The following is a 17,805-nucleotide window of genomic DNA, read 5'->3' as shown; positions in this document are numbered from 1 at the left end:
AATTACTTTTATTGTCTTTGAAATATGGTTGTGTTGCCATATGTGACATGCATTTATGGAAAACTAAATATAATATAAAACATAAAATGTATTTATTATTTGAAACCTATCTAAATACATATTTGTAATGATGAAGTTGAACCATTTAGCACCTTTTTAGAGTTTTTTTCTTAGAGCAGCACCTGTAATTGACCCTGAGAATGAATGAGTCAGTCAAGTGTCTGTCTCTGCACCTGCCCTCACCACTCAACCTCTCTGTAATGTTTTCTGCACAAGAGTCTTGCCAGCATCACTGGAACTAAATTGCTCCAGTTTCATTTCAGAGACAAATTAAATGGTCCCGGGGCTGTTGTTGTAATAAATGGTGAAGGCAGACCAGGCAAAAATAGTAATTTTCCCGTATTTCTGTACTCAGGCAGCCATGGTTTAGTTTAGTTGTTTTTTTGACACTGATAAAATGTGCATTTGTTTGGCTCGTGTGACTTGTGTTTTAGAGTTGGGCACAATCATTAATTAAACTTTGATGCTTATTATTGAAGTCATTGTTTACATACCGTATACTAAATGTAACGTATCAGTTGCATAATGTGGGCTTTTTTATTTGTCAAGCGATCATTAGGGTGTAGAAATGGGGAAAATGGATGTTGCACTTAGCAAGTAAATATGCCTTACTCAGAGCTTTTTCTAGGTCCTACTTAAGGTAGAAACCATTCGGGCTTGATTGAATTCTTATTTATTGTACTCTGAAATGCTTTTTGGGAAGACATTTTATAAAACCCATGGGTGCAACACTTCCAGTTTATAGCAGAATACACTGTGGGGAAATTGAGAACATTATTTATTTAAATATGTTTTTTGTTGTTGTTGTTGCATCCAATAAACAAATAAAAAAAAAAAAAAAATAAAGGTATAGCCACAAAGATAACCAAAAATAGTGGTGTAGGATATGACAAACTATGGCCATATTTAGACTGCCAGTGAAAATCTGATTTTTTGCATATCCAGATGGGTTTTTGAAAGTCTGGACAGTAAAAAACACACTTGAAATTACATTTTTCAACTCTTGATTCAAACCACACATGGAGGTGGTGTGAAATGCGATTCCACTCAGATGTTTGCAGATGTGTCTTAGTCTGGACACTCAAATTGGATTTTAAATTGACTATCTTTTGCATCCCTTTTAAGTTAACGCAACACAATGGTAATGTCAAAACCAGTGATGGAAATGCCGGAAGTATTCATACGTTGTTCAGGTCATATGTCCAAAGATTTAGACATTGTCCTGTGCGATGAAGGACTTCTGCACCACAACTCGACACGGCACTTATTTGTAGAGTGAGATGATGCATCTCCATATTTCCTACATCCATTTCACTGTATCCTGTGTCATTACCAAAGCAACCCATGCAGATTCCTGGATATCTAGAACACAAATCTTATTTGAGCACTTGCAATTAAAAGTACAGACAACCTGATTTGCCTGCGGTGTGAGCATAGCCTGACATACTGGGACTGTATAGTATCACTCCATCACTGTGTTCCAGACTCCTGAATCAGCTCTTTAACTCTGTGTCTGGATATATGCCCAGTTATAATGATCTTCTCCATCATATGATGAATTACTACTGCCCTGCTCACTAGAAAAATGTAGATGAACACCTCTTTATGTTGGTTTGTAAGTTAGTATATATTAAATAGTGTGTGTGTGTGTGTGTGTGTGTGTGTGTGTGTGTGTGTGTGTGTGTGTGTGTGTGTGTGTGTGTGTGTGTGGGATATTTAGGGTCACATGGAGGGTGAGGTCTGGGGTCTTGCCACTCACCCGCATCTGCCACTGTGTGCCACTGTCAGCGACGATAAGACCCTGCGCATATGGGACCTCTCCCCCAGCCACTGCATGCTCGCCGTACGCAAACTCAAGAAAGGTAAGCATACGCGTTACTCTAGATAAGAAACTTGCACTGTTTCATGTGTTCACAGAGGCCATGTTAAAATATTGGGTTACATTTTAATTTTTGAGTGTTAATTAACAGCATGTACTTCTCTAAGATACAAAATTAACACTTAAATATAGTATATCTCTATTTAATTTTATAGTTGTATACATTATCTTTGCAATATGTGTACTGATAATAAGTGTACTGATAAAGTTTGATGGAATATCTAGTATGTATTTAAATATATTAGTAATTACATTACATTTGCAATGATGAAGTTGCAGTTTACTACAACTAAGTGCACTTCTTACACATTACACTTTTGTGTCATACTCTTTTTAAAGCCTTTTATTTTACTTATATAATATTATTTGCAAGTACAGTTTTTTTGTTTTTTTAAAATAAACTTTTAAGATTTGAAGTACACTACATTAGCACATTCAATACACTTAAGGGCTGGAATGGTTTGTACATCAGTCCAATATTATTCTGCTATATTGCAAGATGGCTAGTGCTAGTTTAAAATGTCTCACTGTTTTATACATTCCTAATATAATATCTACATAAAATACCAATATCTAAAAACCCTTAGTGCAATATAAACCATGCTAAGGGTAAGCAACTGCTATGATGTAACATGGAGAAATAACTATAAAACCAACTATAGTCAAGCTTGTTGTTCAAGTACATGCATTCAAAGCACAAATGCATTACTGTCTGCAAACAGCCCCTCTGTCTGATTATAAATAGCTCTTTATCTATAAACTTGTCTTGTGATTTGTATTCCAAGCTTGGCCTGTACATGCTTGACCTCGTTATGCTTCAGAAACTCAATTTGCACTAAAAAATATAACTTAAGTGAAGAACACTCAGCATGCAAATTAGCCTGAGAGCATATTGATTGCCTGAGGCCAGAATCTCTAAAGGGAATTTTTGCAATACATTTAATAGAGGAACCATTGGCGCTCATCCATGGAATACTATGTAGACCTGTGATTTAATCAAATAAAGCTTGATATGCCAAATCCTTAAGGTGAGCTATCAATTCTTCATCAACCCTAATTCAATTATATTATGATGGTTATCCTTAGTGTACACTGGGTCATTGCATATTTAGAATCAAATTTTGTTGCAATATTTTCCTGTTTAACACTGTGAAGCTGCTTTGAAACAATCGTCATTGTAAAGCGCTATATAAATAAAGTTGATTGATTGACTTTACTGAACAATGATAACTTACTTGACTATGATTAGAGGACTGTGTAATAGGTTTAAGAGAGTCATTTACTCATCCTCATTCTTCCAGCCCTATGTGATTTTCCCCTTTTCGGCAGAAAAAGTATAGCTACATTTTCATAATGTTCTTTTGTAATGAAGTTTCATAAAAGTAGACCATTCGACTTTTTGTGAAGAACAGACCGATATTTTTACTTCAGTTGTTGCAATCAGTCATATTTCATGCTAGAACCAATGGATACAATATATGTTTTGGCTGGTATTTTCATTAGGCATTATGGATTATTAGGGTTGGTATGTTTCGCCAGTAATTACATATTCGGGGTCCTTAGCGACCCGTATTGATATCTAGCACGTATGGATCTCTACCTGTTGTGATAATATAAAACTCTCTTGATATTAGACGAACAATTACAGAAGAATAAAATAAAGCATATGTTGTTCCCTTTTGGAGCTTGGAACCATCATCATTGTCATCATCAGAGATCATTTGCCAGTATATTCAGCATCTGGCTCATATTCATGATCTCAACTTTTCTGGCTATCACCAGACCAAGCTCAATCTTTTAAGATGGAACACTGGTCTGGGGAGTCTGCTTATTTTCTACTGATCACACGCTTTAATAAACGTTAATAAACGCCTCTCAGAGGCTTGTCACCACACCCACTGTGTCTGTTGTTACCCACTGTGTCTCCTCCCGCCACAATACTTACACTATTACATAACTCGGGTCAATCGTGGCCCTATACACTTTTTACAACATCTTTATAAGAAAACAGACTTTCTTGTATCATTTTATTTTTTCTTGTTATTTTTTTATAATGACTAGATTGGGGAATATTAAGAGTTCCTGTCTCACTTTAAAAAAAAATGAGGGGAAGGGTAGTGAATGATGTCAATAAAGAACAGAGGTACTCGTTTAAGGGTTAAAAGGATAATTCATATTTACTCATCCTCATGGCATTCCAAACCTTTATGACTTACTTTCTTCTGTGGAACACAAAAGAAGATATTTTGAAAAATGTTGGTAACCAAACAATTTTGCTTAGCATTGACTTCCATTGCAAGCGGAAAAAGAAATCTTATTATCTTCTCATGTTCTAGAGAAGAAAAATTGTCATACAGGTTTGAAACCACATCAGGATGAGTAAATTATGTCAGAATTTTCATTTTGTGGGTGAACCGTCCCTGTAATTGAATGTTATGTCTGATATTATATTTTATGTTATGGTTGCAATAAAAATTCTATACTATTATTATATATAATTAAAAATAAAACATGAACTAAAATCAATAATTTCAGATGCTACACATACATTTAGGCATCATGACATTCTAACGTACAGTAAGAAAAATTATACATTTATAATTTTTCTGAAGATTACATTTTGAGACAAACATTAAGTGAACATTAGATGTCAGCAAAGGGAATATAAATGTAAAAGTAGTAGCATGCCGATAAAACAGAAGAAACTTTTTTGCTGCTTTTTTGTCACTTTGTCGTTGACAATTCCTTGTTAAAGGGGGGATGAAACACTCAGTTTCAGTCAGTGTCATGTCAATCTTGAGTACCTATAGAGTAGCATTGCATCCTGCATATCTCCGAAAAGTCTTTATTTTTTTAATAATTATATAAGAAAGATGCGCTGTTCCGAGTCTTTCCGAAAAAAGCCGAGCGGGTGGGGGCGTGTCGTGTGAGCGGAGCTAAATAATGACGTGTGCGCGCTGCTGTTATTGTGTTGAGTGCGTCGTAAAGCTGTGTCATCCCTAACAGCGGGAAAAAAACTTTATTCAAAATAAAAATATGGCTTTTAATCAGATACAGCCATACATCTATGATCCGGAATCAGACCCAGAGGCTGCAGTTGAACAGGAGCAGCAGCAAAAACGACTAGAGCAGGACGTCTCTATGTGGTACAAGTTATACACTTTTAAAACTATATAATATGCTTAGCGGCTTGTGTTATTTACATATTTATACTTGAATTAGATCGTCGTATTTTTGTCTTTGAAGGTGTACATGTGAGAAGTGCAGTTGTGCACGTGTGTGTGTGTGTTTACGCGTGGTTTGTGTAGATAATTGTAACGTTATTAAGCGGACTGGTTTTGCACGGCAGGCTAAGTTAGTGTTTACATAGAAAGACACGGAATAGTAGCGCATTTGAATGAAGAAGCGTGCTTATTTAGTTCAACATATTTCCCCACTCTTTGTGTATTGTTGTTTGGAGTTCTTTTACAATAAACAAACATAAAGTTACACATATAGTGGCCAGCTAAACAAATGTACACGCACTACACATCGCATGCTCCATTGATCAATTAACTATACGTGATCATGTTTGGGCTACTTGATGAGCATAGGCAAAAACACAGACATTTGAAGCAGTCTAACTCACCGCCCGCGGTACTAACGTTGGGACCTTTATCGTTGGGACTGCTCCATCATTCAGCATTAGGCGATTGGAAAATCCGGCGTCAAGCTGGGCCTTGTTTATGAAACAGTCGGCACCGAAATGCAGCGAACAGATATAAACATTCGCGCAACTCAGTTGCTGATCCGGAAAAGCAAATTCCATCCACTGTTGCCTTACCGCGGGGTTTTTGGGGAATCTGTGCAGGACTGTCTTGGTCTGGCAACCAAAAACGCACTTTTTGATGTCATTGTTAATTGTGCACATCACCTGTGCAGCGCAGCCTACGAGCCAGCGCTTTGATGGGCGTAGCCTGTTACTTTCGCTCTCTCCCTCTCTCTCTCTCTCTCACGCTCTTCCGGTAGAATTGTCCGTAAGGCCCATACAAGGAAATTCTGCCCCCATTAACGTCAAAGGGGACGCATGATCGCAAAAAACTTGCCGAAACTAATGACTAACCGGAAGTAGTATTTTTGACAAAGAAATACTTCCATCAAACGTCCACCTTAACTTTTGAAACTTTGTCTATGTTTAGTATGGGATTCCATGTCTTTAACAGTGTAAAAAGATCAGTATGCATGAAACAGCATTTCACCCCCCCTTTAAATTTTCCTTTCATTGTAGGAAATGAGGATTTTGCTAAAACAAATGTGCATTTCACGGTAGAGCAAAAGTCATATGGGTTTGGAACAACAATAAATGGTGATGGGTGATAGTTGAACTAACCTTTTATCGTACTTCCTGCGCATTTTTCAACATTGATTCATATGCAGCTATAAAGAGAACAATTTTTATTTCAGCTGCCATGCTAGAGTAACAACAAAGTGCTTGACGTGACATGGCGTTTGACCCTTATAACTTCTTGCAGGAGGGCGATGTTGCTGCTTCTCCCCAGATGGGAAAGCTCTGGCTGTGGGCCTCAACGATGGCAGCTTCCTCATCGTCAACGCAGACACTCTAGAAGACCTGGTGTCATTTCATCACCGGAAAGACATCATATCAGAAATCCGCTTCTCTCCTGGTGAGCTAATACTAATTTCAGTATACAACGCGGTACAGCGGAAACGCCTGGAGTACTGAGAATACATCTGAATGCTTCATCTGATCTGTTCAGTTCCATAGTATGAACTATTTCTGTACCTTAACATATGCTAATGTAATTAACAAATATTTGCAGGAATATATTAACATATTAATGAGAATGTGATATCTGGGTCATGGGAAGAGCTCAAAATTAACAATCCCATTTTTTTTTATTACAGTAACAGGCAAGTATTTGGCTGTGGCATCAGGTGACAGCTTTGTGGATATTTACAACGTGATGAACAGCAAGAGGGTTGGTGTGTGCAAAGGATCCATGAACTACATCACCCATCTTGACTGGGACAAGAGAGGTGAGAGAGATACAAGACACAAAGGCTGTATTTCAGAGACAAAATGAGTCAAGGGATCTTCACACTGACAGGGTTTTGCAGCAACAAAGCAACCAGAAGTCATTCATCTTTAATACGAGTTGGGGATTTTGTGCAATGAGTGATAGAAAAAGAGAGGGGATGAAAGTTCAGGCAGTTCTTTATGCAGTTATGCAATGTGGCGACAAGTGAAAATATAGACATTGAAGTTTTTGTGATCTGTGTCCTGGTAGATTTAAGTGTAGGCAAGATTTTATTTAATTTGCTATCAGACAGTCTAGAGAGCACAAAAGTCTCTATAAGTTACCTTGAACCACACCAACCAATTCTGAGCTCTATTGCAACATTTCATTCAAATCAAAGGTATTTGAAATGTTTAAAAAAATCCATTATAAGTCATTGGTTATAAAATAAAATAAAGATGAAGTCTTCCAGCAGTGTATTCACTGTCCGTCGGTGCTTTTCCACTACACAGTACCAGCTCGCCTCGCCTCGCCTCGGCTCAACTCTTCTTTGTTTGGTTTTCCACTGTGTAAAAGTTGTACTAGTACCTACTTCCAGATACTTTTTTTCGTGTCACCTCCGGCAAGGTTCTGAGCGAGCTAAGGCGATACTAAAATGTGACGTGAACACGTGGCAGACTGCTGATTGGTCAGAGAGAATCGTCACTATTCACTGCGTCGTCATTGCACGAGCCAGACGGAGTATCTTGAATAACCCCGCCATTTTTAAATTGTTTAGCCAGAGATCGAAACAGTGTTTGTCTTCTTCCTGTGAGAAACAGCCACATCCCAAGGATCAAAAACAGCATACTCGATTGTATGTGTGGGTAGCGAGTGTGTGTCCCGTAGAAGATTACTTCATGGCAGTTTTCCTGCGGCGTCGCTATGACGAAACCTATATTGGTGAAACCTTTATGCGTGAAACCTATATTGGCCAGTGTTTCAGTTTCATTGTCCATCCCTTGTAGTTTAATACAGTCACTCTATGTATATTCTCAAACTGCAGGTTGCCCATACTGTATCTTGGTAGAATTCATATTGTTGAGAATTCATTTTTGAGTTTAACTTTGTTACATCGCAGCCTCTCTCCTCTGTTATCTTGTATTAGGGAAGCTTTTGCAGGTCAACACATCCGTGAAGGAGCAGCTATTTTTTGAGGCCCCTCGTGGGAAGAAGCAAACCATTCCTGCCACAGAGGTATGGATCCTGAACATCTCACCGTGTGTCACCCTGCGAGGGGAAGGGCACTCTTAAGGGCAAGAACATGGCCCACTTTTCATTAACTTGACTCTAAATTTGGAGGCAGGGAATTAGGTCGTGCTTAAGGCCACGGTACGTTGGGACAGACAGCGAATGCTTGCCTTAATAACTTAAGATTTAGTAAGAGTGGAAGCCCTTCAATGTTTCTGATCACCTGCCTTTAGCCCAGTGCACAGCTTCTGTAGGAGGCATTTTGGCCAGACTCGCGGTTGGATTGAGATGGATTTTAATATTGAAATGAATGCTGCCAATTCATTTTTATTAAAATGCTGCTCAAATGTATTCTTCAGCTTAAAATGTTGTTTTAACTAGGGGAAGACTCTTTGATTTTGAAAAAATTGAGAAATTCTTTTACCCTGCTTTTTCATGAAACTGTCTAACTTTTAACTGGCATTTTGAGATTAACCTGAAGAATTCATGCATCCTTTTCCTTCCTCAGGTGGACAAGATCGACTGGAGCACATGGACGTGTGTGCTCGGAAGTTCCTGTGAAGGAATTTGGCCTGTGGTCAGTGAAGTTACCGAAGTTACATCCGCATGTCTTAGCAATGACAAGAAGTTGTTAGCGACTGGGGATGACCTTGGATATGTCAAGCTCTTCAAATATCCAGTCAAGGTTAAGAAAATGTTATTTTGTCATTCATTATTAATTCACCCCAAAATTTTTGTCAATACTTTTCGTCTACTAACTTTTATTATCTGGACAAAAACAGTTAATGTGTAATTGATGCCTCAAATCAAATTGTAATGCTATTTATTATGTATTTTAATTATATATTACAAAAAAAATAATTAAAAAAATAATAATAATAATAATAATAAATAAAATTATATATATATATATATATATATATATATATATATATATATATATATATATATATATACATAAAAAAAAATATATATATATATATACATAAAAAAAATATATATATATATATATATATATATATACATAAAATATTATTTATTATAAAACCATAGCCTCGTTTATGTTTCTTTTTAAAATATGCATAATATTTTCTGTTATGTACTAAAAAAAACTGGAAAATGTATAAAACCTGCAATATTTTTACTATATATAATAAAATATGTTTGTGAACATAACAGGTTTACATCAGAAACCACAATTTCTGATTATACTAATATAATGATGCACTTTAAATAAATGGATTGGTAATTTCACTTTTAATTGTAGGCACTTCTCATTGTAGATATTTTTTATTTGTTAATTACCTACATGCCTGCTAACATTTTCACTATCTGAATAGGGAAAATATGCCAAGTTTAAGCGGTACATTGCCCACAGTACCCATGTGACTAATGTGCGCTGGTCACATGACGACTCTTTGCTGGCGTCTGTCGGTGGCTCGGACACCTGTCTGATGATCTGGAGCCATGAGAACGAGGGCTGCCGAGAGGCCAGACAGTGTGACAGCGAAGAGTCTGACATTGAGAGCGAAGATGATGGAGGTGAAAATTATTATTCATAAAAAACAATTATCACTGCTATCCACTGCCATCTAGATTTAAAGAGGGTAGACATGGCATTTACATGGACATTTTGTCATATGATGGATATGTCAAGGTATAAAGGTAAAATGTAAAGTCTGTGTGTTGTTCTGTGTAGGGTATGACAGTGATGTAACTCGGGAGAATGAGATCATGTATGTAATCAAGGCCTTATCCACAAACATGCGACCCATGACGGGGGTCAAGCCCCACTTCCAACAGAAGGAGCCATCCGTAGACGAAAGGTAGGTTAGGGATGAAACCCAATGTAGCACTAATGTTCACAGCAAGACTGTGTACAATTCTGTAATATAATGTTGGAGTAACATCAAACAGTAAGGACGAACAACTTTGGATGGAGCATGGATCGCTTCTCTTTTTTCGTTACTCTATCTTTCTTGAGATCGGTTACACATTATTTCGATGGTACAAGACATTCAACTATACCTAACTTTGCAACTACTTTGTCATTAACTCTCTGACTAACTTTCATTAGAGTAATATTAGACTGTTAGTATACTGTTAGGTTAGGGTTAGCCTTCATCTTTCCCTCGGGTCATTTTGAGCTGAAACTCTTTTTTTTTTTATGTAATTTTTTTTGTGTTCATCGCACCTTGGGACTTGTGTCGCACTTGAACCACGCATACCATGAAATTGGTGGTCCCATGAATCGTTTTCCTTCCCTTGCGGGTCAATTTGACTCCCTTAGGAATGAATGGAATATGAGGAATGCTTCAGTATACATGGAAAAATAAAAAAAATGCTAAAACATTACCAGAAAATGATTTTATAATGTCTTCATGTGTGTTTGAATGCATAATGAAGAGAAAAACTCAAGAACTGACTTTAGGACCCAGTGGAATATGCTCCATATAGAGCCATAAGGCCATCTAGTAGCTAGAGTCATGAATATCATGGTATAGTTTATTTTATCCACAAGAAGTCACAGAGATACCCAAATTGACCCAATATGAGATATTTTAAGCTGATCTGAGCTGGTTATTGCATGTATTGCAGAGTTATTTTAAATTTAAGTTGAAAGAATGTGCTTAAATTATATTATTTATTGATCAAATCTTTTAATGAAAAATTGCATTAAAAGTATAATTAGTTTAATTTTAGGGCTTTGGATCATTTTGAACCATGAGGGAAATATTGGTTACAGTATGCGAGAAGAGGATGAATATAACATTGAAAGTTTAATAACACAATGAATAATTGTCAGCTTATCAGTATTGGCCATATTATTGATATTGGTGCATCCCTAATAGATTTATTTTAAATACTAACAGCAAATATGACCATCAAAATGTTGACAAGTTTCATGACCGCAGTGTTCTATGAAATTAATAAAATTAATTATTCCCAGTAATAATGACTGTTAAAGAAGACTAAATAGTTATCCACTTTATTGCTTCTATAAGCTCTTGTATTTGAAAATCACCCTCACTCTACCACTAATATACCATCTTGAATAAGCTCATGTTGGTGGCACACTCTCTAAAGCCAAACTACTTCCTGTCTTCCGCTACTGCTGGAATGCCACACTAAACTTTAACTGGCATGTTCCTGGAAACCAGTTTATCACTTTTTTTTTTTTACCATAGAAAATAATTTCAGCTTGCTTGAATATTACGTTTACAATAAAGCACTTACAATGGAGATCTATGGGTGACGGCATTTCTCCGGAATTAAAATACACACTGTTTCAAAGGTATAGCCACAACTAAGAGCCCTTGCTAAACTTCCAGTGGGGCACCAATAAATATTCAAATGATTTAAACTAAGTTATATTCACATAATCTTAATGTAAATGCTAAAGAAACACTAAAATAAAGATGTACAACATTAAACAGACATCATAGTCTTGAGTTTATTATTATTATTTTATAATAAAACCTGACTTAGACAGGAGGGCCGTTGAATTTTGTCTTCGATTAAAAGTAATAAATTCACTGTTACGTATTTTAATAAACAGACTTTTTTACAGTTTAAAGTGCCCCTGTTATAGCCTGACAAGCCAGACCCACATCAAGATGTTTGGTCTGGAAACTCACCATTGACGGCTCAATCTGAGGGGCGGGATAAACGGTTGTCTTTCAAACTCCCTCTGCACACGATAGGATACCGTACACAACCAACCAGAGAAACGAAGGTGAAGCAGGGCTTGTTGATAGATGAAACATTCGCCGTATCCGGTCGGCAAATCTCTGAACACATCTTCCCTTTTTAAGAATGACTTCAGTGTCGTTCTTTGTTCTTTTCTCAGAGAAAAGCTTAACTCCAAGTCTTCCAGAGTCGCGGTCAAAGCTGATTCGAAAGACCGCAGTTCGCCAGTTTCTGTGTTTACTAGAAGCACGCAAACGCAACTCGGCTGTCGTCATTATGGCCCCGCCCACTGACTCTATACACGATGTGATTGGCCCGGCAAGAGTTTGGCGATTACAGCTCAGAAGGGTATTGAGAGTTGCTAGACGACACTCGCGGGCAGATTAGATCTGCTGCCGCTAGGCTGCGTCTAGATTTCTAGGCTACCCCTGTTATGCTTTTTCAAACATTACTTGTCTTGCATGTGTATAATATAGCTGTTTGTGAAAGTAAATGTTTTAAAAATCAAAGTGCATTACAAATAAAGTTATTGTCTCCTAAAAGAAAGAATTGATTCTGAACTGCTGCAGTCACGCATCCTGTTACAATCTTGCATAACAAATGTACATAATGCCAGCCTATGGTCTTCATTGGCTGCCCGCAAACAATGTCTGCTTTACCCCGCCCTCAAACACTGTAGTTGTAGCTGAGGCCTGGAAGAGTTTGCTTCGTGTCGTTGACATGTCGAGAAGAGCTTTTTCCTGAACTTCAAAAGGATAAGGACTCGTGCTGGAATTGATGAGGAAAAACAGATGCCATTGTTCATATAATTGTGTATACAAGTGCTGAGGAAGATCGTCATAGACGTTTCTTTTCTATAAGCAGTAGACCAATCACAACAGACTGGGCAGTCTGACCAATTAGAGTAGAGTAAAACCAAGAGGCTTCTTTATCAAACTGTTTGAGACAATTAAAGCGTTTTCTTTTTTTGGGGGGGGGGGATGCAGGTAAACCTATTTTAGATGACCTCAAAACTAAATTAGGAATCTTTAACAGCATAATAGGGGCATAATAGCATAATTAACAGCATAATAGGGGCAATAACACAGTTTTGTACTGAATTGTATTTAAAATACATTCTTCACATAAAAATGCATACTTCACATTCTTGTGATTGTCATGCCCATATATTCCCATTGTAAGTGCATTACTGCAGATGTGGTTTTTGATTTGACAAATTCATGGATTAACTGAAATTGAGCATAAGTTAAATTGAGAAGCGTATTAAAATGTTTTACCTACCACAAAGCATTTATAAACATTATTCATGGAACTCTTGGGCTTTGAGTGACATGCTACCCTCATGTCTGTCTTTTCCAATTTTCCTCACTCCTCTGTCTGTCTCTGCACTCCACTCCTCTCTCTCACCATGTGAAGGCAGGGCGTAGTCAGGTAAGAAGATCAATAAAAAGTGTAATTTGTTCAGAAAATAACGTTTCATGTGCCGCCTCCTCTCATGCTCTTTGGATGTTTGCTAAGCCGCATGGCAACAGCCATCATATCCATAAACCCACGTACCTTTCCCTGAACTGAGTCATAAAACCGCATGTCGCTAAGTTTGTGCTCTTATTTTAAACATGAGGTGCTTTAAAAGCAGGTAATTTCCGTTAAATTAGAGTAGATGCACAGCATTATGTTAAGTGCTTTGCTGGCAGATATTTTTTCATTGCTTTGATGTGACTTTATTAATGCTCTCCATTACTAATTATTTAAAGAATAATGCTGCTTCTTTTGCTGCTGGGAACTTTGCTCATGCTTTGCTCCCCGCACTCTCTCTTAAGACGATTATAGGAATAGTTCACCCAAAAATGACAGTTCTGTCATCATTTACCCTCATGCTGTTTCAAACTTTACTTTCCTCCATGCAAGACAATGCGAAATTTATGAAGAACATGTAGAAATGTATTCCTGCCACCCTACACAGCCTACATAGAAGTTTGGAAAATGGATGGACAGACGGACAGACAGACGGATGGATGGATGGATGCATTTTTCATGCACTGACAATACATTTTTCAAGCTTCAAAGTGTGAAACATGACTCATGCACTACATTTAAAGTTTATAAAGCCATACTATATCTTGATGATATAGGAACAGTTTTAACAAATTATTTTTTTATTCATTGGTAATCTTCTGCTCTTGTTGAAGGATCAGTCCGATTAGTGAACAAATCAGACTTTTAATGAATACACTTAAGTGCAAACTGACTTTGTCAAATACATTTAGTTAAACTTGGTGTTTTTTGACCCACTTAAGTAGGACTTGATGCATCTTTATTAAAAATATTTATGGTAAATCAAAAAATACTTTTATATAATTTCTATTAAAACAAGGGACTACTTCTCTCAGGAACTTACATGAACATTTCAAGGAGAGCTAGGTGAACAACTTGCATTTTGGTATTTTTCTCAAAAAGAGCTATCATACAGTTTATAGCACACAAATATTATATGTACAACTTTTACAACACTTTTTATGGTGTCAACCCAAGTCCTCCTTTAATTTCAGTATACTGAAGAGATTGGCCAAGATATTCTTGAAAATAAATGCCTTTTGAGTTATAAGAAAAGGTCATAGTGGTCAAAAGTCATAGTGGTTTGGAACAACTTGGCATTAAGTAAGATTTTTGGGTGCACTATTCCTTTAAGTGTGAGGAAATGATCCTACTGGCTGAGCTAATTTTAGACATTAGTTATTCCATGTTTTGACACATGCTGTCAAGTGAACATGAATACATTTTTGTTGTATTTAGTTTCGTGTTCTCATTGTCCCTGTGTTGTGCTTCTTTGTTTTTGGAGCACTCGAGGGAACTGCTCAACTGACACTTCTAATGTTTTCTTTCTCTCTGTAATGCTGCTTTTAAAGGGGCTCAAGGTAAGACTAGACTGATCCCTTACAACTCATTCTACCTGATACTTTTAGGATTTTTTGCACACACTTTTTTAAGTTTTGTTGTACAAAACGCCAACAAACCTTAATCATACACCACAAACTATCTGCTATAGAGCTGATTCAGTATCTTTGTTTTTAGTATTTGGTTACATGTTACAGTGAAAACCTGAAGTGAAACATAACCATGCCAGATGTCTGGTGTCCTTTTCACCCGGTCCCTGACTGGTCTTATTACTGCTGTAAGTCTGATTAAGTGGCTGTTTTTTGTCTTTGGATGCAGACCCCCAGTGAGCAGGGCTCCACCAATGCCAGAGAAACTACAGACCAACAATGTGGGCAAGAAAAAGAGGCCTATTGAAGTGAGTGATGGCCAGATTAGAACAAATACAAATGTGTATTTCTGTAAAATATAGGAATATGCATCATAATAATTTTTCCTTTCCTTTCCTTTCCTTTCCTTTCCTTTCCTTTCCTTTCCTTTCCTTTCCTTTCCTTTCCTTTCCTTTCCTTTCCTTTCCTTTCCTTTCCTTTCCTTTCCTTTCCTTTCCTTTCCTTTCCTTTCCTTTCCTTTCCTTTCCTTTCCTTTCCTTTCCTTTCCTTTCCGTGACATACAGTATTAATGAAATCTCTATAAGTTGACACTTTTCGGCAGGATATATACCCTTAGTCCTCCCTGACGTGCCCTCATGCTCCCCTGGGGAGGCGTTTCCCACACTTTGAAAACCTCTGCTGTCAGCTGCTCTGATATACTTTACTGTACTATAGTATACATCCTATCCTATCCTATCCTATCCTATCCTATCCTATCCTATCCTATCCTATCCTATCCTATCCTATCCTATCCTATCCTACCATATCCTTCACGATCCCTTATACTAGGGATATAGCTTTCCTATAGCTCAAACAGTAGAGCATTGCGCCAGCAACGCAAAGGTCATGGGTTCAATTCCCAGGGAGAGCAAGATGTAAAAATGTGTACCTTGAATGCAATGTAAGTTGTTTTGGATAAAAGCGTCTGCCAAATCCATAAATGTAAATGTATCCCATCCTATCCTTTCCTTCACTATTCTATCTCATCCCATCCTATCCTATCCTTCACTATCTCATCCTATCCTATCCCATCCCCATCCCATCCCATCCCATCCCATCCCATCCTATAAATGGTAAATGGACTGCATTTATATAGCGCTTTTAACAGACCCTATGGCCATCCAAAGCGCTTTACATTTTTGCCTCACATTCACCCATTCATACACTGACGGCGATGTCAGCCATGTAAGGCACCATCCAGCTCGTCAGGAGCAGCTGGGGTTAGGTGTCTTGCTCAAGGACACCTCGACACTTGGTCAGGTGGAACCGGGGATTGAACCACCAACCTTTCGGTTTGTAGACAATCTACATGAACCACTGAGCCACTGCCGCCCCTATCCTTCACTATCCCATCCCATCCCATCCCATCCCATCCCATCCCATCCCATCCCATCCCATCCCATCCCATCCCATCCCATCCCATCCCATCCCATCCCATCCCATCCCATCCCATCCCATCCCATCCCATCCCATCCTATCCTATCCTATCCTTTACTATTCTATCCCATCCCATCCCATCCCATCCCATCCTATCCTTTTCTTTCCTTTCCTGTGTTCTGTGACATACAGTATTAATGAAATCTCTATAAGTTGACACTTTTCGGCAGGATATATACCCTTAGTCCTCCCTGACGTGCCCTCATGCTCCCCTGGGGAGGCGTTTCCCACACTTTGAAAACATCTGCTGTCAGCTGCTCTGATATACTTTACTGTACTATAGTATACATAACTTTTCTGTAGTATTATATGCAGTTCTAAACAAAACTACTATTTTCATATACTATCTATACTTTCATATACAGTACTATACTGTACTGTACTTTACATTTTTTAATAGTGGTTTTTGTATGGTTTAGATGTGGATACTTCTTCAGTCCATTAAATGTTCATTACAGACTACTGTCCCCTCAGTGGTTAGATGATCACCTGAACCTCTCTTGATTGAACTGCAGCACAGTTTCTTTGTGCTCGTCCTTTCACATCCAGAGAGCCAGATACTTTCTGTTGTTGTCATAGATATGACCTCAGACACCTCTCTTTGACTCTCTCCGCAGGACCTGGTGCTTGAACTGGTGTTTGGTTACCGAGGCAACGACTGCCGTAACAATGTGCATTATCTTAACGAGGGGGCGGACATCATTTACCACACTGCCTCAGTAGGGGTCGTCCTAAACTTAACAACAGGTGGGGAGAAAACTCATAGATACCTGCCATATGTAATGCACCTTTAACGCATTTTAATGTGCCAGAGTAAGCGTAAGTGATTAGATATGGATTTTATTCATCAAGTTCTTTCAAACCAGCATAAAGACATGACAAAAATGTTGTTGAGCATCATTATTTTTTGCTCTGTTTCTTTGCCTTCAGCATGCCAGAGCTTCTATTTGGAACACAGTGATGATATTCTGTGCCTGACTATTAATCAGCACCCAAAGTTCCCCAATGTGGTGGCAACTGGCCAAGTAGGTATGTTTGAAAACATTCACCCTCTTTTCTCACTTTGACTGCCATGCTATCAGCTTTGCCCTGGATATTTCTCTAAAAATTAAGAAATTATACAACGACACAGTCAGAGTATAGAGCTATAAAAATAACATGAAAAGCATAGCTTAGAGAAATTGGTCTTGGAAGAATTTAATGAGAAATAAGTTTTTGATGGTATCTTGGCATATCTGATCAAAGTGTGATGATTTTTGTAGATGTCCGAAACTGAAAAGAAACATATAGGCCTATGAGATTACTTGTTGTCTTTCCTCAGGGAAAATAAATTCAGAAGAATGAAACTTAAAATATCTCATTTAGAATTTTCCTTCCATTGGTTGAACCCGTGCTCTGCTGTGCTTTATTGACATTTGGACATGATGCTTGAAATGTTTTTATTTTTATGGTATTTAAATGTTTTATT

The 17,805-nt window shown here is 37.6% G+C and overlaps 1 protein-coding gene across 3 annotated transcripts in view; it reads left to right on the top strand.

Annotated features, from left to right (window-relative positions):
• The window catches only part of eml5 (EMAP like 5), a 129,143-nt gene that overhangs the window by 96,946 nt on the left and 14,392 nt on the right, over positions 1 to 17,805 (top strand). For all 3 annotated transcript variants that reach the window (XR_010908003.1, XM_067454993.1, XM_067454992.1), the window contains 10 exons: positions 1,781 to 1,922; positions 6,451 to 6,603; positions 6,845 to 6,976; positions 8,105 to 8,193; positions 8,696 to 8,872; positions 9,528 to 9,729; positions 9,887 to 10,013; positions 15,091 to 15,169; positions 16,955 to 17,084; positions 17,268 to 17,366. Coding sequence is in view for 2 of the 3 variants with exons in the window: in XM_067454993.1 (XP_067311094.1) it covers positions 1,781 to 1,922; positions 6,451 to 6,603; positions 6,845 to 6,976; positions 8,105 to 8,193; positions 8,696 to 8,872; positions 9,528 to 9,729; positions 9,887 to 10,013; positions 15,091 to 15,169; positions 16,955 to 17,084; positions 17,268 to 17,366 (1,330 nt within the window). In the remaining variant the exon portion in view is untranslated. The remainder of the gene's footprint in view (positions 1 to 1,780; positions 1,923 to 6,450; positions 6,604 to 6,844; positions 6,977 to 8,104; positions 8,194 to 8,695; positions 8,873 to 9,527; positions 9,730 to 9,886; positions 10,014 to 15,090; positions 15,170 to 16,954; positions 17,085 to 17,267; positions 17,367 to 17,805) is intronic.

Source organism: Pseudorasbora parva, chromosome 10 (assembly GCF_024679245.1).
Source record: "Pseudorasbora parva isolate DD20220531a chromosome 10, ASM2467924v1, whole genome shotgun sequence".
NCBI lineage: Eukaryota > Metazoa > Chordata > Actinopteri > Cypriniformes > Gobionidae > Pseudorasbora > Pseudorasbora parva.
Note: the sequence above shows the minus strand (reverse complement) of the source record. Positions and strands in the feature narration are given on the sequence as shown.